At 36.2% G+C, this 21,671-nt stretch overlaps 1 protein-coding gene across 1 annotated transcript in view; it reads right to left on the bottom strand.

Moving 5' to 3' along the window:
* Window positions 1-21,671, bottom strand: part of MESR6 (misexpression suppressor of ras 6) — a 388,255-nt gene that overhangs the window by 72,295 nt on the left and 294,289 nt on the right. The window contains exon 5 of the mRNA XM_090397939.1: window positions 7,465-7,574. Within this exon, the coding sequence (XP_090254065.1) occupies window positions 7,465-7,574 (110 nt within the window). The remainder of the gene's footprint in view (window positions 1-7,464; window positions 7,575-21,671) is intronic.

Below are 21,671 nucleotides of genomic sequence, written 5' to 3'. Positions count from 1 at the left end.
AAATTATTCTATAATTTTTTTTCGGTTCATTTTATTTCGGCACATGCGTATATACACACATACAACAATCAGGATTTACTGAGCTTTACATAAATATAAAGCTCAATAAATCGTGATTACTGAAGGGAGGAGGGGGGGGGGGCGTATTGTATAAAAAATATGCAAGTTATCTTGCATATTTTTTATACAATAATACAAATCATCTTACCAAAGACGAAAATGGTTTCGATTTATTACTGTATGGGTGTGATTATAAACTATGGAGACTGACTTTGTTTCGTGGGTAATTTATCCAAGCAAAAGTCGTTTATAACCAGCAATGAAATTAATCTTGTTTTTACGAGAATTGCATTTCAGAGAATTGTCAAAGAAGGGTCAAAGTATTATTTGTCGAATGTTGCTGTTTCGGAATTACGGTCTAAACAACAAAAGATTGATGCCCGTATATCGTGTCTGTTAATTACGTGTGTTCTGATGGATTTGTCTTGTTTTTCAGGGGAAAAAAAGTAATTTCCAGGAGGAAAATAATGTGCTCCCTCCGTACGAGACCGGCTAACTCAACCTTCATCTGAAAAATTTCTGTTAAAAGTGTTTCTAAACCAGATTCGAATCCAGGTGTTTCCAGTCAAAGGCCATAGCGACCGAATTCGTGAGAGCTGTTCATATTTCAACAGAGACTGTGCGTCGATCTGCATAAACAAAATATTCGCATTTGTGTTCTCTCGGCTTTTGCAATAATAGGAAATGCTGATTACAGAGGCTGACACATATAGCAGAAACTTGTGCAATCAAACATTCTTGCAAACTACGTACATATGCATAGTCTGAGTTTCGATACGTCATTCGTTTTGACTGACTGCTCACCTGACGCACATATCTTGAGATATATCAGGATTTCGTTGGGGAAGGAAAGGGAGGTACATGTTGAGTGGAAAATTTCAGGTGCACTTGTTTCCTATCCTATCAATGTACCCACCATAATGACAAAATTTTATTTCAAGTGCTTGTGGAATAAAATTTTGCTTCTCGATGGCGTTTTCAGAATGAATGGAAGAGCACGACTAGGAGTTTGATCCAATACACATGATGTCCAGCTTTATCCTTTGATCTGAATTCTATGGTATAAGATCCTATCTCTCGCTTGCAATATTTTTTTCGGAAAAAATTGACGCCAGTTATTCTTGCCACCTTTATTAACGAAATTGAAATCGTATTTCTGGCTTGCATTAATTTATTATTTTTTTTTAATATAACACCACTGATGTATCATCGAACACGTCATGTCTTCGATTTGTTGAGAATCTGAAACAAAACTGGAAACTATGCTTAAACCTTTTGACATAATCATTTTAACTAAGGTAAAAAATGCAGACTGCTTAATGTTTCATAGAAAATTACGAAAAATAAAACTAACAGACCGCATTTAATACTTCTACTGTTGTGTATTCTATATATTTAAAGCAGTAGGATGTCTGTTTTGGATCATTTTAGGCTCATACTAAATGAGCTTGGAATTTAATTTCAGGCCCCAACGCTTCATGATTTGAATTCGATTTCACAGCATTAGGAGTTGTCTATACGCAGCTTGGAATCCGTCAACGACCGAAGGTGTTCAACGCCTTCCCTTGTCATAAGCATTGCGGAAACACCCTTCCTGCATATACAATGTGATAAAACCGTGCAAAATTGGCCTGTTACCAGTATTTAAAGGGAGTAACTCCTATAACCTTTAGTAGTGGTGTGCACATACGCTTTCCGCTATGGCTTCTCACTTTTTGGGAAAAAGAAGTACATCGAAATGGAAAAAATAAAATAACCTTAACCACCTGTACTACCCCTTGATAGGCAGCAGACTCGCATAAGTTAACGTCTTTACAGAAAAGCTGTCATAAAAGTTTGAAAACAGAGAGGGCATCTATTTCCGTACATTTATTTATTATTATTGATTTAAGTACGTAATCAATGAACAAGGATAAGTTCCTTTGTTGTCCACAGACTGAAGAAGTAACAACTAAACAGAATTAGCTGAGTAGGTAAACGAAATTTATAATCTTTTAACAGCTGTAACAACAGTAGGAAGGATTAAGATTGAAAGTCAGGTATCATTTAATGAGAATCGTGACCTTAGAAGCTATATTGAGGATGTCGGTGAAAATAAACAGAAGTATTTGAAAACCAAAGCAAGAAGAAGTTTTTAAACCACAGTGACAGTTATTAATATAAATAACGGGTATGGGAAATCGGTGTTTTCGAATACCGACAGACACATTCAAAGCAAGAAAAAAATTTTTTTTTTTAGGCGAAGGGGAAAAGAAAAGAGCAAGCAAGCAACTAAAAGGACCGACAATTTAAGGAGGATCGCAGAGAGGAATTAAGAACGTAAAACACCTACTGTTTTGCATCTGGGGAGCGCGGGACACTTCCGACGTGGATGACACATCCCTGTGACCAGTGTCGACGGAACTACTGGCGACAGGCGACACACGCAGATCATCAGGAATGTTGTGCTTGCGATGTAACAGTTCATTAATCGGCTTCCTTCTAATTGGCCACTTACAGCATGCGGTTCTACATCACGTGCGCCTGCGCATTCCTAAGACAATTAAGACAGTTGGGTGTTAAAGAAGTGTTTAAGTGATTTCTTAACCCAATTAATTCGTTTTGCTCCCGGGAAGCCTCGTCTCCATCAAGAAACACAAAACTTGTATGGAAACTTGAGTTCAGTGATGACAAAGAGGGGGAACTGCTCAAAATTCAGAGTGAAAAAAAATCGGATACCTTTGTTTGTTTGTGGGTTTTTTTTTTCACTAAAAAGCAATCCATCCTCGATGTATGATGAAGATTCGCTTTTCCAGCCAACGTGGAAAGCATTATGAGATCGGACTACGCGAACTGGTTGTGGACATCGAATATAGTTCGTAGCTCAGTAGTGGTCCCTGCTGTGGAATGCATATAAAATCATGCAGCCCACGGACGCAATAAATCTCACCCAAGGCCAGGTGATAATCGGTGTGGCTAGAAATTATTGCTCGGTGTTTAGGGTGGAGTCGTCAACACGTGTACGGCAGGGGAACAACCTAAGGTTACACTATGTTAAACTGTTATTATTATTTTTTTTGCTGCTCGATGTTTGCTCCTGACAGGCGCAAAGATAGCGAAAAACTAATAGAAAGCTTAGGTTAGGCGTGAAGTGCAGCAATTATTATATAATAGACTCGGGCGTGCAAAATGCAAGTGGAGGATGCTTCCACGTGTGTTTCGGCCGTCCGTCCGTCCATCCATCCCACCCACCAAGGCGCATCCGTCAAATATAATTCATCTTTTATGCTGCCGTTGTTGGCTATATATATATATATATATATATATATATATATATATATATATAGAGAGAGAGAGAGAGAGAGAGAGAGATGATAGTATACAAGCCATGATATATACGTGAAACACATGTGAACCTTAAAAATTAAATTTAAATACTGGGAAAGCACGTGTGTGTAATGAATTAATGAAATCTCCTAAGCGGAGGGAATTTATCTTTAAAAAACATTTTAAAGGTAAATTCCCTCCGCTTAGGAGATCAATCCTCACGGTGTGTGTGTCTCTCTTCTACTTACATACTTTAGAGAACTCTTCCTTACGCTGCCAATGAAATATTTTAAAGCCTAAAGAGAAATAAACGCAGTTCCTATTATTAAGCAAAATTATTACTTTAGTCTATCGACATCATTTAAAGGCTTTCGATATGGAACAAGCTGATAACCGTTTGTATTTCGATCGTATCATGTAACTGTTCATATCATCTACCAGATAACGCGACTTCAGTATTTGCAGTAAGTATTTAACGCCTCCTGGTGTTAGGTTCAAATGAAACACTGTATCAGATACGGCGTCACTGTTTCAATGTGAATTAAACATGATGGATGGTCCCAAGGAGAAACAAAAAGGACCAGAAATTAGTGGGAGTTTTAAAGGTGACGCCAGCTTGGAGTGTAGCCAAACGACTCGTATAACACTGTCTGATCCATAATTTAAGCTTCAGTCTATTAGTGCTGAGTGAATATTGTGTGTGTGCAAGTGTTAGTCTTAAAACCAGAGGTGAAAGGGATGATCCAATTTTTTTCTTCTTTTTTTTTTAATAATCTCCTTTCTCAAAAATTATACACTATCTTTTTTTTTTCTACCCTCAGGTAACATGGTCAGCACAAATTGTTAGAGCTTATTAAAAAAATAAAATAAAACAGAAGTGTAGCAGATTTTTTTAGAATAATATTTAGTGCAAGATTTTACTTCTTACGTTCATAAAACGTTCTATAAATAGCATAAAGATACTGGTGCCATAGCGCAATTGAAGGATCAACGAGACACGTGCCCTTTGGCTGGGAAAAGATCCGAGTTGATGAGAGAATGTGAGGGAAATCTCTCTGAAATAAAGAGGTTTTTCAACTAAATTAGTTAGCCAATCTCATACCATGTGAGATTTATCCATCTGGATAAACTCGAGCTTTTCATCCCAAAAAGACAAACTGGCTTCAGAACACAGCGGGATTCAGTCAGCTACATGGGATGCACACTGGATCTGTAAAAGGCTTAGTGGAGTACTGAAACCAATTACGGTTTCAGCATTTTCATAAGAGTAGGAAGCACGATGCTGAAGCTAGAAAATAATGGGAACTTCGATTTAGAGGTCTTAAAATATCGCAGTCTTGAAGAGGAGGTTACCGAGAAAGTGAATTTGGCATTGAAGATAAACTTGAGTGCTATACAATGGAAACGGTAATCCTTCATATAACAACCACCCACTTCATATTTTCAAAGAAATAAAAATAAACCTAAGTTATATTCAAAGTAGACTGGCTCAAATGGAACAGAGTTTCCAAGCTATCGAATGGGGTGTAACTAGGTTACAACAACCATTTCGAAAATGTGAATAGTATCGATTATTTAATTCTATCTTTTTTCCCTATTAGTAGAATATAAGTATTAACGTCACCATCACCTCGAGTGTATGTCTTCATGCTTTCAGAAAAAGTGAGCTGATGAAAAGCAATCAAACCCATTACTCCACACTAGTATGGGAATCAAAACAATGTTATCAACATCCAAGAATCATGCGATAGCTGATTCTTGGATGTTTACTGCGAGTGATACCATCGAATGATCTCAAATTAAGAAGATCAGGTTTAAATGATCATTTTAACCTGAATGCGTGTAACAACATGAAATTTATTTCTGAACTAAGAAATACGCAGTTGCCAAAAGAAGAGAGAAGAAAAGAAACAAAAAAGAAATGTAAGCGAAGTATGGCGCTTCAGTTCTGTACTCCACATTACGATCGACAGGCTAAATGACAGATGACAAAGTTTTGCGTGCCGAGACAGGGGCTCGTGCGTGAGGAACGGCCATGACAGAAGGAGCATAGAAGTGGGGGAGCGGAGGGGAAAGTAACTTGTCGTTAATATGCAGCGCAGGACGCCGGCTACAACCGCCGGAAGTAGCAGTGGACTGCACGAGGCCCCAGTCATGATGAATACTTGCGATTACGGCATTACTGAAAGAAAAGAACCATTTCTGGGAATGTGATTCACAGCGGACGTGGACGGACTTCGGACTCGACATCTTCGAAAAGGTCAGGGAGGGGGAAAGACGGGAATGAATGCCTTTGCCAACACCCTGAAACCATCCGAGATGATAAATCCACCTTTCTAAACGGCGATGTCTTTTATAAAGTACTTCAAGTGAAATTTCCAGTTCTTCAGTCGAGAAAACCGAAAGTGGTTAAGGAAGTGAACACAACAAGGCAGACAACAGTCGGTACATGTTGCTATGTACCGACACTTGAAACACGCATAATTTCTGGTGCATCTGGACTTAAAAAAAAAAAAAAAAAAAAAAAAAAAATAGACATCGTATAGCGTCAAGGACGGTGGAAAGTTCCACTTCAGAAAAATGCCTTTCCATACACAAACTTCGAAATAAAAACGAGAAAAACAGGCAGTCTAACAATACCCCTATAATACAACTTCATTAAGCCTAACCTACATCACTAATAACCTTCTATTCCTATCAGATCTCATGCAAGATTTAGACTCCTGTACAGCGCTTCTATCCGACATTTCTTCCTCGTTCCATTAAATACAAACCCACTCAAACTTCATAGAAATGTCTGTAAAACTCGGCCTGAGCAAGTGTAGAAAGTTGACACCATGCTTAGATGTACTACACGACAGACACAGATAACAACGCCCTCATCACGTAGTAATATTATCGGCGAGTTCTACGAGGCGAGAGTAGTACAATGGGTGTGTGGGAAGCACTACATTTGGCAATTTTTTTTTTTATCTACTAGTCACGCCGGCTATCGAAACCGTCCGTTGCAGTTCTTTGCGTGGTCGACCAGTTTGTCCTACTGATCACGCTACCGAACAGCCTCAGTGACATAGCACGCGAGATCTAGTGTGGTCTGTATATATCTCCCCCCCCCCGCCCTCAGGCATGAAACCAACGAATAAAGGAAGGAAGATAAGAGTTGTAATATTGTGTGTACTTAAGTGTTTGGGACTGAAAGGGCTTGTCCAAGTGGACAGAGGTGTCCAAACATACGTGTATAGCTGTTGATCGCATTCTTCTATATTTTTGATTTAAAGTTTTCCTTTTCAAATATCTTCGAATCGTGCACTGGATCGTTTGATGGTTCTTAAAGGAAGGGTGGGGTTGGACACACAGTGTTCCTCTTTCTAGTCAGGTGCTGACAAGGGTGATCGCACACGAAGTGGACACTGAGGAAATGACACGAAGTCTGACGGGTTAGTCAGATGACTGACGTGGGAAGACAGGAGAGGTATGTTCCCCTCAAACCACAGAAAAAACGAAAGAGATACTCGCTTAGCACGACACTGTCACGCCCCTCGGGAAAAAAAAACTCGACGGCTAGCTATATAGCAGTGACTCACCAAGGTTTTTTTGTTGGTTTGTCTTTGAGGGTGGGGAGGGTCAAAGGTACATATAACACCGCTAGATACGAGACAGAGCTCGGAGTGATCACATCGGAGAGATGTGAAAAGAATATTTGAAACACGACCAGGTACAACTGTCATTCGTGAAAGACTGAGAAAACGAAAGAATAATGGTCGAACGCATGCAACTGGTGCTATTTTAATTAAAACGGGATTACCTCATAAAAGACGACCTCACGATGTTTCTTCAGGTGAGGCTGACGTCTTTTAAAAGCCTCTAAATCCACTTCCTAGCACGCTATCAACATCTTTAGTTTCTTGACAATGGCAGAGATACTCGATCATTGAGGAGTGCAATCTAAACAAAGGGATTGACAAGCAATGTCTGCTAAATGTCCAGACTTTTGTTAAGTGGTTAGAAACAATCACTAGTACTGAGACTTTGGATGAAACTACTCTGGTGAGATTAAAGAACAAAGGAACTCGGTGAAAAATCTGTAAGCATACTCACCGTTCGCTGTCTGGTAGGTCTGTAAGCATTCCTCCCGTTTTTAAGTGCTGTAACATCGACTCCAAACTATCTAGCTGTCTCTTCCTCCGATCGGCCGCTTCTAGTAAATCCTGATGGGGAAAAAAAAAAAAAAAATCGTAATCATATTACATACTCAACGATCGTCTTAGAATCACCACAGCAGTTTTTATAGTTAAATTAAGAGTTACGCAAGGTAAAAAAAAAATGGGGTTCTCGTGTAAAAGTGAAGTGGGTTTTATTTTTATTCTATAAGCAATTTTTAACTTGGGGGAATGCAGCATGTAAAATCAACTTTTATATCTCTGCAAAATAAATTAGTACAAATATTAACTGTTAATAATTAGGGCTAATGAAATGCTCTATACTGAAGATATTTCTTCCTATCTCTCTATAATCGATCTTAGAACGTACATATATCATTACTCTTAACGTATTCGTTAGGATTAAAGATATACAGGTATCCCTCGATTAACGCGGTTAATTAATCCCTCGATATTACCGCGTATATCAAAATTGCGTTAATCAAATCTAATAATCAATGGTAAAAAATTACAATTCGTCCATGATCGAATACTGTATTAATAATTCGTTTTATATGGTACTCTTTTAGGAAAGATCAAAAGTGAATGCAAAGTAAATGTTTAATAAATACTTGTACCTACATTAATTACTGCAATTTTTTTTTTATCAAAAGAAGTTATCAAGAGCGGTTTGAACAGTTTTAGTATTTTTCTTATCGGCATAAATTCTACGATAATAAGCAAAATGACTCTCCAGACCTCGGCGAACAAGCAATAAAACAAAGAAAAAACACTGCAAATATAATGCATGATGGTACAAATTAAGTGGATATTGAATACAACATTATTTCATAGCCGAATATAGAAACTAAAAGTTTCCGCGAATGCAAGCATAAGCAACCTTATGGGCAACTCATCGTAAAGGTGGAGTAAGCTCCAGATCACTTTCCTTAGTATTTTCCATAATGTAAAGCACATCTCCTAGAGGACATATATGATAAATAAGCCTTTGGCTCTCTATTTCAGTAATACATGATGGTTTATTTATTTTCAGTTGCAATCTAAAAATTATTGAACAAAGAATAAAAAAAAAAATTAACCATACTATACTGACAGCGGAGGTCGCGGTATCTCTCAGATACAATTTACTGTCAAATATCACAAACCTTTACATAACATGTGTTAAATCAAACTGACAACAAAAAACAGTGCGGAATATCACTCGTATGAATGTACAGCTACTCATGACCTCCAAGCTATACAATGAATTGTGTAAGAATATTTATATTAAACATTTTGCATGTATCTGTCAGATCAGATGCAAGCTCGGCAGGGTTAAAGGCGCGTTAATCAAAACTCTTGTCACGTATATCAAGGGATTGCCGCAAATAATTTCGCCGAGTTAATCAAATCCCGCCTATTATGTGGCATGTAATGAGAATGCATAAATACTATATTCATATATTAGGTTATTATATTATTACAAGTTTATAAATGTAGTTTATATAAATTTATATAAAAATATAAATATTGCATTTATTTAACATAACAAATAAGATAACTAAAAATAATAACAAGCAATAAAACATGAAGAAAAAACACTGCAAATATAATACATCATATTTTACATGATATCTACTAAAAATATATTCAATCTTCTATTTAAATATATATATAAGCGCAGAAGAATAGGCAATTCCGATATGCAGAATACTCACCATGCGTAACAGACTACGCGTGCGCAGGATCATACCATTAGCATTATTGAGAATTCGTAAAAATATACTTGGATGGAACCACAGAGAAGACAATGATTTCTGATTGCAATTAGAAATCGAATCTGCTACAACAGAGCTACGCGAAGATAATATGATCGTGAGGTTTTTCGGCTGGACTCGAAAAAGTTTAGTACGAATTCTAAAGGTCAAATTGAATAAAATTCTAAAGCTTTTGAATTTCTGAAAATTATTTCCACGTAGCTCCAAGATTAATATTAATAAAAGAAAAGGCCTAAACATTATGTAAGAGAAGGAACTGATCCCTTGTAAACCTATGCTTACAAGGTTTCGAATTAAATGCATCTCTCGATGTAGCTTCCTCAGTGAGAGGGTGCAGCACCATGTCCATCCAGTTCTCTCTGTTGGTGGCTTTCCTTTTTGTTTCTGCATATAGCCATGTGATCTTGTCCATGATCTTATATCTTCAAACCATGTCCTTCGTTTTTTACCTCTTGATCCTTTTTCTATAATTTTTCCTTCTAAAACTGTTAGTATCCTCTCTCCAGCTGAACCTCTCAGTACATGTTCTGCCAATCTCATCTTTCTCTGGATCATTTCCGGTAATAAAGATCTCTGTAGAACATCTGTATTTGTCACGTGTTCTGTCCATGAGATTTTCAGAGTTCTCTTATAGCACCACATTTCAAAGGCCATTATCTGTTGTCTTACTCTCTTCTTGAATATCCGGGTCTCACTTCCATATGGGAAAACTGTCCACACTAATCTTATCATTCTTTTCTTTGTCTCGATACCCATAGAACTTCTGAGCAGATCTTTATTTTTCTAGAAGGCATCTTTAGCTATGGCTGTTCTTATTTTTATTTCTTTATCTTGCTTTCCATCTGCAGTAAAAGTAGGTGTCTAAATATTTGTATTCTATTGTATGTTCAATTTTCATATTGTTTATGAATATTTCTGGCTCGGATCTGCTTTCTTTTGAGATTTTCATAAATTTGGCCTTTTTTGCATTAATATCTAATCCAAATTCTTTACCTTTTTCAATTAGTAGCTGCAGTAATTTGATTAATTTGTTTCTGTTTTCTGCTATTAGAATGGTATCATCAGCATATATAAGATTGTTGTATTTTATACCATTGATACTAATTCTTGTTTTTCAATCTTTTTCATCACTGTCTCACTATAGATATTACATAAATTTGCTGAAAGGATTCAACCTTATCTAACTCCTCTTTTTATTTTCACTTCAGAAGTCTCAGAGTTAAACAGCTGCATTTTCTATTTGGTGTAAATCATTTTTATAATCTTAAGTACATGACCGGATTAAATGTATACACTCGCTAATTAAATTTTGTTATTAAACAGAATATTGAATGAAAAACATACCTGAAATTTTGTAGAGAATTTAAAAAAAAAAAATGAATGTTTTTTCAGGAGGATGCATAACAATCCACGTGAAAAAGAAGATGATTCGGTGAGTATGAAGTTGATGTGTGGATATAATGATTAATTGCAATTCGTATTTTCATATTTTGATTGGAGGAATAACGAAGATGCCAAGTTGACTGTTAAACAGCGATCATGAAAACACCTGCATAAAAGGCGAAGTGAAAAGAACGGGATGAGAGGATCATTGGTTAGTCGAAATACTCCGTTCTGAGCAGAATCAATTATTTCAGAGATTTTAGGCTCACTAACAGAAATATGGAAATATTATTCAGATAGATTCGGAATTTACAAAGGATGTCTAGAATAGAAGTTATGAGGCCCAATCAATCTGTAGATGAACTAAGATTACGCCACGAAGACGTTGGAAGCTAATCCAAGAAGTGATGTCTGTTCTCTTGACTGCATCAAAATAATATAGAAATATGTTTTAGTTGCAGAAAATCTGATTAGATCTTTTTCTTTCAATGCAGGATAAATGGATTCGTTGAGCTGTCTCCAATTAGCATTGAAGAACCAGATCTAATTATTATAATGGCATTCCATCCATATAATGGTGTTTCAAAAATATAACAGCATATTGCACGATAAAACTTATCTTTCGTGAGAAAAGGATGAATAAGTGAAAACAGCGGTTATGTTATCGTCAATAAAAGACGGCTTCATATGGCTGCATCACCAGTTGCCGGATCAGGAAATGAAGAGATGATTACACGTACAGGGGCGACGCATGATCCGATATTCTGCGCGTTAAAAGAAATAGGTTTCGATATGGAGTAAAGCAAAATAAATGTTCTGGCTAAGCAAAGGCATTACAATGACGAACAATAACCCCAGCGTTCAAGCATGGTTATGAAAAACCACAATGTTTGTCGCACAGATACCTTAATCAGAGAACGCCGATGTATTAAACTGAGTGACATTGAGCAAGAGTTTAAACACTGCGCTGGGTAGTATTACATGACTAAGCATCATTCAGGATATCATATGAAATCTTGACTATCAGAGCGTGATTTCCCTCACTTTGGATCAGTAATTGAACATCTCGTTGGCAAGCCATTTGCAACTAACGGTGATGTACTCATTGTCATTTCTTAAACTCAACGATTTCAACTAGGTCGGAATACATACCTATGTCACGGTGAGACAAATTCGTAATCTTTAATGGCCTTGTGTGGAAAATTCATTCACAAAATAGGCTTTTGGTATACATGCATCTATGTTAGAATAAAGTCCTCAATAAAACAGAGCTTACTACCTCATCTTTTGAAAGATATTCGTGCATCATCTTCTTACAGAATCGGAATACTGTGTCTGTCAATAGCTTTTCGCTAACAGACGGTTAATGGTAAAAAATAAGCATTTAAGATATTGGCAGTTTTTTTTTTTTTTTTTTTTTTTGAAATTGACTATAGGATATGTCAATTGAAAAACTGGAATGAAGGATACTGGCATCAAAGAACTACAGATGAGAACTATCTTCTATCATTGATGATAGAAGTTTAGTGATAGATAGTTTAGTGCACACCTTCTACAATGGCGTGCACTAAACGTCTAGTATGATGCATTGATTATTCAAAGTATATAAAAAATATATAAAATAAACATCTGACTAAAGTAAATACAAACAGTGGAGGACTAGGATTGCTTTTATTAATTTCAGTTTCAAACTGTGTGTGTGTGAGAGAGAGAATTCTTTATCATCAGAGCAACTATTTTTGTTTTATACCCTGCTCTTGAGATCAAACTTCTAACTTTTTCAAGCCATTTTAAGCTACCAACGAGCAGGGTGGGGCCCCTTCCATACCCTGGGGGGACACATCCATGCCCATACGAGACTTTCATCCACAGCCTGCTGATGAAGAGTGTAGACTGCATTTAAGCTAGCTGACAGTATATAGAGGAAGTAGGAATAAACTGCTTAAGGACAAGGCTTTTAGAATTACAAGAAATTAAGGCTACGAGGACAGCGTAGTACGTATGTTAAAATCCAGTTTAAGTAAAAATTCGAGTTTACGAAAGGGAAAAGCCCTTCACCTTCGAATGAGACCAGCTGGTTTACTTTCAGTTGAAATGTCCTTGCCTGTATTAATGCTAGATTTGGCCATAGCAAACAAAGCTTTCTTTCTTTCTCTCTTTTTTGTTTTTTTTTTGTTACCTGGTAGCTGAATGTGCATTTTTTTTTGTCATATATACAAGGATATATATTGTACAGTCTAAATGCTAAGCCTTTTTTTTATTTCAATACAGTTAAGTATATAATATCACATTCAGCAGAAGCAGCTAAATTTGAAGTCTTAAAAACTTGAATTATCACAAGTAAGCTTATGTGTTAAACTATACCTGAAGACACCAGCTTCATAAACAAATATTTTTGCTTTCATTAGGGTATTCTTAAGAGGACTATATTCATTTGACAGGGCGTTTCAATCATAGCGAACGGTCATTAGTCGTGATGACACAGTCTCAACGGACTCAGTTAAATATATATAAATCAAAACATTAATTACTCGGAAGTAAAATTCCCAAGAGTTATTAAAATGGGAGATATTATGACAATTGATATCAATGATTACTTTAAGGTGGCCCAATAAAGGTATAATAAGCCAATTTGGTAGAACAAAAATTCTAAAGCACCAAACTAGCAATACAGAACAGCTTCAAACCAATCTCAAGTTATGGATCTACGAATTTGAGTAGACAAAAAACAGATTCTCGAACTTCTGAGAAATAAAAAGACAGCAAGGGTTGGGGGAGGGGGAATTGTAAATCTACATTCAATGGGGGAGACTCGACCCATCCTAAGATTTATGAAACGAAGAAGCTGACGAATTTGATGTTCATTTTATAATACGGCCAATTTTATCATTCAGCAAATAGTTTGTTTCTTTCTTATCTGATTAGCAATTGCCCACAAGACTAAAATTACCATCCGACCATTTCTGAAGCAATTCGATATTCTTGATTTATATTATGATGTCATATGACACCAATTAAGATTCGCGCTATAATTTCTAAAGATGAATCGATGTCGACTTCGTGCGTGATTAAAAGAGGTTGTGAATGGGGACAACTTGTTGGCATCTCAAAATTGATTCCCGTTTGACTTCTGTGCATAGAAATTCTGTACGCCTTATAGGACAGAGAAATGGTCAAGCAGCGCTGTAAAGGTCATAATGATTGTGAGTCGTGTGACACGTGACGGACAGTGGCGACATTCATGCCGAGGACGGTCGAAAGTGGTTTGTCCATTGCAACGATGTAAAGGCGTGTGTCTGTGAGTGTGTGCCGCTCATGAAGGTCACAGGCCAGCGGAGCTAGAGGGTATCGAAGGGGACACGTGTTCGCCGCTAGGCGCAAAGCATAAGGTAGGTATCAGTGACCGGGAGGCCTGTCGGGGTGACGCCAGCACGAGTACTAGCGTATCATCGACCTGCCAGTGACCTTTACAAGATGGGACGGTTGTAAATGATAACATCCCTAGCGGTTCCAACTTTTCCCCAAACCGATCTCGTCAAATGATCCTTCAAAAAAAAAAAAAAAAAAAAAAAAAAAAAAAAACGGTTAAAAATGTCATGAATTTTTGTCTCCAGGATTAAATCATAATTCGCATCACATTTTGAACACAGCGACACCTACATTAAACGAGTACAGAAATTGAAATATCAATAAAAGTTTTCATCGATACAATAACCCTTTCCTTAGGGTTATTGTATCGATAAAACCCCATACTTTGAATGTTAACGTGAGAATAATCAAAACTTTAATTACAATTCATTTCCAACTAAACGATTTGTTAATTCCAAAGGGACTTAATTTTTAAAAATCAATAATACATCTAAATAATAAAAAACAGTGAAAGACGCCGTCAACAAACAATTTTCTTCATACAGCATGCATTCGCCTGGAATATTTGATTATTTCAAAAGACACTAAAAAAATGGAGAGGGAGGGGGGGGGAGAAATAGATCAACAACAATTTAACATTTTCAAGCAGCAAAACGATTAAAGAATCTCAAATATCTATTTGAAAATAAAGCCAAACTTTTCCTAATTTGTGCATAGTAGATACAAATGTGCAAAATTTTCCTTTGTTAAAACAGATTCTTAACGTAATGATGTAGGTTAGTATAGTTTTCACTATTAGGAATAATATAAGCAACATGAACTTTTTTCCATATTTCTAACTATATTACAAGCTGATTATCGTTCAGCTAACTAAACCGTGAATCTCTACCAGACAGCAGAAAAAAATGATCATTTTTAGTACACTTATTTAAAAAAACACAATGCTCTATAGATGTCTATGTATTACACGCAGATTATATATATATATATATATAAATCTGTATATATTGTCATACTGTGTGGGGGTCAACTTCCATTCGTAATTTTATGTTTATATGCCATCCAGTCGTTTTTGACTCTTGGTGATCTTGTGAACAAAGGCACTCCATCCCACTCGGCCTCTTTTTCTTTTCTTCCAGTAATTGCAAGTTCCTTTATGTTGTCCATCCAACTCTTTGGCAGTCTTCCTCTCCTTCTCATGCCCTCAATCTTCTCCAACATAACTGCCTTTTTCAATAATTCACTCTAAATGACACAAAGATAATTCAGTCCATGAGGCGATACTTTGCTTTAGAAGTCGAAGAGTCTTTTTTTTTAAGCCACTTCAGAATCCAGTAAATGGGGTGGCCCCACACAGCGCATTGAAATTTATCTACCACCTAACGACATCCAAAAACAAACATCCGGGCTACAGTGACAGTCGAACCCACAGTGGAGATACTATCCTTTTAGCCAATGAGGACAAGAAAGCCCAATACCTTGGTGATCGAGCCTTCATGGTATTAAAATAAACGAACAAATGACCATCAATAGTGCTTACTATCAGAAATGAAGAGACCATCAACAGATATGGTTTATAGATCTGTAAGTGCCAGCTGTTATTTAGATTACGCCAACGAAACTAATGCTAAGATACGAGTGTGTTATATTGTAAAGTGCACGTTTTTTTTTTTTTTTGGCCTATTCGCATGTTATAGAAAAAAAAAAAATTAGATGCTGGAAGCACAAAATTCATCAGCCTCCGTATGAGACTGGCTTACTCATTTTCCATAGCAAATATGACTTAGAACACTAATTAGAATCGAATCTAGGGTCTTTTCAAGTAAAGGGCACTGGCAATATTGTAGTGTCATTGTCCGCAAGTGAGTGTGTGTGTCAAAGAGATGCCCCCCCCCACTTTCTTTTTTAAATGACTTCTGAGAATGATGGGTCAGAGATCAGACTTTAACCTAAGTGAACAAGTGTGGAATGAATTAATGAACTGTTCGATTCAGTGTTTACACATCATTAGTCAGAACGATTAAAGACGACACGAAGCCTGTCAGTACCTCGTAAAAAAAGAATTTTACTTTTCAGATAACATCTGAAAAAACAAGTTAAACAACCAGCAGTGCAACAACTTTATAATATCACGTTTCTGTAGTTTAAGAAACGAGTGTAGTCCATAATACAGGAATGGACGATTAATAAAACATAAAAATACGAGAAATAAATAAATAAAAAAAAAAATTTTTAAAGAAATCATCACGTTTGTAACTTTTACTCTACTTCGAAATTTTTTGTTTGCAATAATCAGAAGATATTTCATTCGAATTACTTTTAGTAATCTGCAGAGCTCGGTAAAAGAATTCACCACAAACAAAATCAATAACTTTTGGCTAATCTTCTTGCAAGTTTCTAGAATATAATACGATCTAATAACGGAGATATTGCAGTCTTTTTTTACTACTTATATATCGAATAAATTTACTGTCCAACTATAACATCATTTTCAATTCAGTTATTCATATAAAACGTCCTTGCCTGGCACAATACTACAGCATACGATTTTGAATCATCATAAATGTCCTCAATTCAGCCCCCTTTGGGCAATCGTCCTATTAGCATTTTGTTAACATGCTCCATTCAACTGTGTTTATATTTCTTTATTGATTTTCTCTTGGTTTAATTCTTTCATTATGTCTTCATTTATATTTCAATAAGGTATATTTTGTTTTGCATAAATAATATCACCTATTAATCTTTGCTGATTTTTTTCTGGTTTAATTGTAACAATGCATACATCTTTCATACTATTGTAACATAATTTAATTCATAACACATATGCAAAATATAATACCAAGGTATGTGGGTATAGCTGGTACATGATAAACTTTGTACCAGGTTAGGTTTAAGCACAGATTATTGGTATTTTGTAATTTTCATATTTACGTTCTTTTCGCCATGCACTCACGCATCCTAAATGAGTAAAAGAAAGCTGCATTTTACCAGTTGTGTGATCCCACACAACTCCTAACTGTCGTAATTCCATGAGGGGGGGGGGGTGTATATAAAATTGCAAAACACAATGCCATCATTCGAGAATGGCTGGTGTTAATAGACGGTTTGAGTAAATGCAATACAAAGAAATAAAGTAAATATTAAAGATAAAACTAAGTTTTTATTCTACAGTCTCCTTAAAGAGGTTTTTATATTATTTCTGATGACTTTGTAAACGGCCGCTTACACTTCACACTCTAAGAAGAATGATGTTCTGCATGTGCTTACCGAGATCATTAGCCAGTCAATTTTATTTATTAAATAAATAATAAAAACAAGCGATTAAAAATGCAAACAGGAAAGGGTTGATTAAATCACTAATTGTTTGAAAATTGTAGTTCTGCAATGCCATCCCACCTGTCGTTTACATAGTCGAGTACATTACGGCAAGTTGTAACAATCAGTTTGCAGAGTTGATTATTTTATCAGCCTGGCAGTAAGTATAGCTTGCTTCATTCGCAGCCACCCCTTTGGCCAGAGACAGGAACCGCCTCCGGATACACTCCTTGAAGACGTGACACTGTAGTAGAACGTTTGAAAGGCGAGTACCTACAATGTCGGATTTACATGCACGAGGGTCTAAGAACAACAAAGGCGCAATCATATTATACAGCAAAGATTTAGCTCTGGAAATTTGTTAGGCGCTTTTTCTATGCCGGAAAGAGATATTTACTACACGTAATCGATTATTATTATTATCACTGTCAACTGTTAAGCTCAGCTATCTTAAACTGTGGGTCCTCTCCGTCTTCATATTGAGAAATCCCACAGTGATCATCTCTGGTAATCAATCAAAACTAAGCCAACGAAAACAATATCGTCCATTATCAATTAGAATTTTTTTTTAAGTGGTTAATAATACGAGTTACATCAGAATATTTGTATTTGTGGAGACAAATTGTTAAGCTTATACTGGACAAATCTGACAGGATAGTAAGTGCATTTTTTTAAGTTGTGGCGGAGAAATACTCATAAAAGTACCAAAAAAAAAAGGACTCAAGCATACGAGAAAGTGACTAGAGGGAGTCTGTGAGCGAGGGGATCATCTAATACGCGTTCTGCCCTCTTCAGTATACAATCGAGAATTCTTAGAAATGTTTTGGGACTTTAAGATGTTGAATTGAGCAGGAGAGAAGTGTTTTGAACGAAAGAGAATATCAAGCTAGTCAATTGTTGCTTTATATTATATCATCATCATCATCATCATCAGCCGTTGTCGATCCACTGCTGGATGAAGGCCTTTCCAAGATTACTCCAAAACTGTCTGTCCATGGCTCTCTTTTCCCATGTCACTCCTGCAAATCTGATGATATCATCAATCCACCGTGATTTAGGTCGGCGTCGTGGTCGTTTTTCCTCTCGTGGAATCCCAGCACTTCTTTGGTCCATCGTTGATCTTGTCTTCGAGCAATATGCCCAGCCCATTGCCACTTCAGATGTTGCACTCTTCCTATGATGTCAGAGACTTTGGTTTGATTTCCTATCCATGTATTCCTTTTGTGATCCAATCTTGTGATACCAAGCATACTTCTTTCCGTACTAAATTGTGTTGTTCTTAATGTTTGTTTCAGAATTATATGTTCCAGAATCATGTTATATTATATATTTATATTATATTACACACACACACACACACACACACACACACACACACACACACACACACACACACACACACACACACACACACACACACACAAAGGATTCGAACCCACGTCTTTCCAACCAAAGGGGCATCATTGGAAAAAAAAAAAAATGTTAAATTCTCCACGATGTACAGAAGAATGTTCGCACAATACAATGAAGAGTATAAGTCAAATCAAAAACGTAGGATATGGAAGATGGACAGAAAATTTCAGAAGGGGAGGAGCAAGGGTTGGCTGAACCGTAAAGGGCATTAGACGATGAGTTGAGATACGAACTGGTCGATTCTGGAACATCATGAGGAACAATAGGCCGTCAACAGAGAACACATTCTACTATGTTTAATGAGAAAATGAAAGCTGCTATTCGCAATTCACTGCGAACAGCAGCCTTCAGGTGTTCTACTATTCTTTTGTATCATGACAATTTGTTAAATTTCATTCAAGCCAACGTAACTATGCTTCCATGGTTACGTTGGCTGAATGAGGACGACCAAGAAATTAAATTTGAAATTTTCTCATCCATCCAAAGTTTGGACCGCGGTTTAAGTAATTTCCATGTTTGGTATCCTAAAAAAAAAAAAAAAAAAAAAGCACCGTTTGGATGGTTAATCCCCTTGAAAATCAAAGGAGATTAAATTTAAAGAATAATACTATGAGTTCGTGCTTTTTTATTCACTTTATTTGCTCGGATTATTTTAAAGAATGACAAATCATGGAATCTTGAAACCAAAAATTTAATTGTAACTCGAAAGTACAACAGATACTGGTTTAAAGCTTTTTGGAATGGTGAAGAATGGGGGAAGCATGATACACTTGCTATTTCTAAACATCAGCTGCAGGCCTTAGGCAATGTTCAGTAAGCATCGAACAAGGTACTGGCTTAAATAGGAAAGTTTCTCTTCCATCATTAAGCTATCACACAAGTATCGAAGAGAAGAACCATACAGTAACATAATATCTATGAAAAGGCTGTTATATCTTGGTCACAAATACAGGGAATATCGCTGCTAAAAAAATATAAAACAAACTAAACAGAAATTACTTCATCTATACACCAAATGGCCACACTTTGTACAAACAAATATGTTTGCACGTGCTGAATGAAATCCGATTACGCAACAAACACTGATTATCCCAGACAAACAGGAGTCTCAGAAGAAGATTAAGTTTCTAATTAGTGGCGAAGGTAATGTTAGGTTTATTTGTAAACATTGCTTTGAAACAGATGAATTAAATCAAATACTGCAGACAGTAACAAATAAGTCTGGAATAGTGAGGTGTACGAAAGATAAACTTTGTGGAAGTCATTGAAGGTTATCCTATTAATTAGCTCTTGACAGATCACGTAGATGGGGAAATTGTTCTACTGAATCTATCAGCTCGAGAGAAAGAACCAATAGATTGAGGAGAGGGCGATTTCGTAGAGAAGTATTCCAGCTAATCAAGGGTAGATAATTACAGACAAACAGCTAACTTTTGGAGGATCAATCCAATGGAGAAGAGGATTCTAAGAAGCAGGATGGATCTCTTGCTTGACTTTCTGCAAGATAATTACTGGTAGTGAATATTTATAGCTCAGATCACAAGAATGTTACTAGAGTATATTCTTGTATAATAATTGTGATGTGTCTATGCAAGAGGGAACAAATGATTTATAACTATGGATATTTAAGACTACAGGATTTTTGGCATTCTGGTTAATCAAAGCTAAAATGTTAATTTTAATAATACAATGTCCATATTTGACATTGAGGAATCGATGGTCAGAGCAACGACAGCCATATGGACTGTGAGGTAAGTGCTGCATATAACTTTGGCTTCATTTCATTTACGAGGTTTATTAATAACTGGATTTAGTTTAGAAGGAAAACTACGGGAAATATATAAGTGACTAGAATTAGTGGGGGTGAAAGATATGCCAAATAATAATTACACTATTAACAGTAGAGAGAAAGTCAATTCAAAATGTACTTTGAATGGTAGAGTTCTTATATGCTAAGGCTCAAAGAATACGTTTATGTTTAAAATTATTAACTGGAGAAATGAAGCAACATACTGCAAAGACTTCTGAGTTGTGGCTTCAAGAGGTTCCTTGGTATCAAAATGCATAATAATATTGCTGTCAGAAGAGACGTGTTATTCCTTATTATATTCTGGATAGAAGTTCGAGATAGCGTGGCACTTAAGTATGGAGTCTGTATAGTTGCATGGCAGGAGCATGTCATTATATTGATTTAATTACCAGGTCTATAATAATGTTATAGACCTGGTATAACAGAGATTTTAATATATAGGATATTCGCTAGAACGATGATGAAACAGCTGAAAAATACAACAGATAGCTATCAATAAATTGCCGCAAAAATTTACTGTCTGAAATCAGATGTATGTGAACCTACTAAAATGCACAGGATCTTGGATTTCATACAGCTTCGGAAGAATAACGGATGGAAGGGACATCAGTTACCAGAACTCCTATGAGATAGTGATCATCTGACTTTGGAATGGAAATTAAGACTAAGAGAAGAGATGGGGGAGAGAGAAGTCCTAGAATATATTGCATAATTTACTAAGTTGATTCCGCAGTCAATTTATCTGCATAATAAATTTGCAGTCAGTCGGGATGTATTTCTTTCACAACATAATCATATTCTCGAAGAAAGAGGTGACATTACATCATCTACATCTCCAAAAACAATTATTCCTACTCCAACCGATCGAAATGCAGCAGTTTTAACATGCAAATATCAACAGGGAAATCAAAAACCATGGCAATTGCAAAAGAACCAATGAGAAATAAATTAGAACTAAATGGAAGGAAAAATAACAAAACAAGTAATGAAATTCAAATACCCAGGAATAACTGTGAACAGTAAAAATATAACATAGGATGAAGTATAAGAACAATCCCTGAAGGCTAATCAAATATCAGGGCGTTTAATTCAACTATA

This window comes from Typopeltis vanoorti, chromosome 9 (assembly GCF_054136105.1).
Source record: "Typopeltis vanoorti isolate ZY-2024b chromosome 9, IOZ_Tvanoo_1.0, whole genome shotgun sequence".
NCBI classification, from domain to species: domain Eukaryota; kingdom Metazoa; phylum Arthropoda; class Arachnida; order Uropygi; family Thelyphonidae; genus Typopeltis; species Typopeltis vanoorti.
Note: the sequence above shows the minus strand (reverse complement) of the source record. Positions and strands in the feature narration are given on the sequence as shown.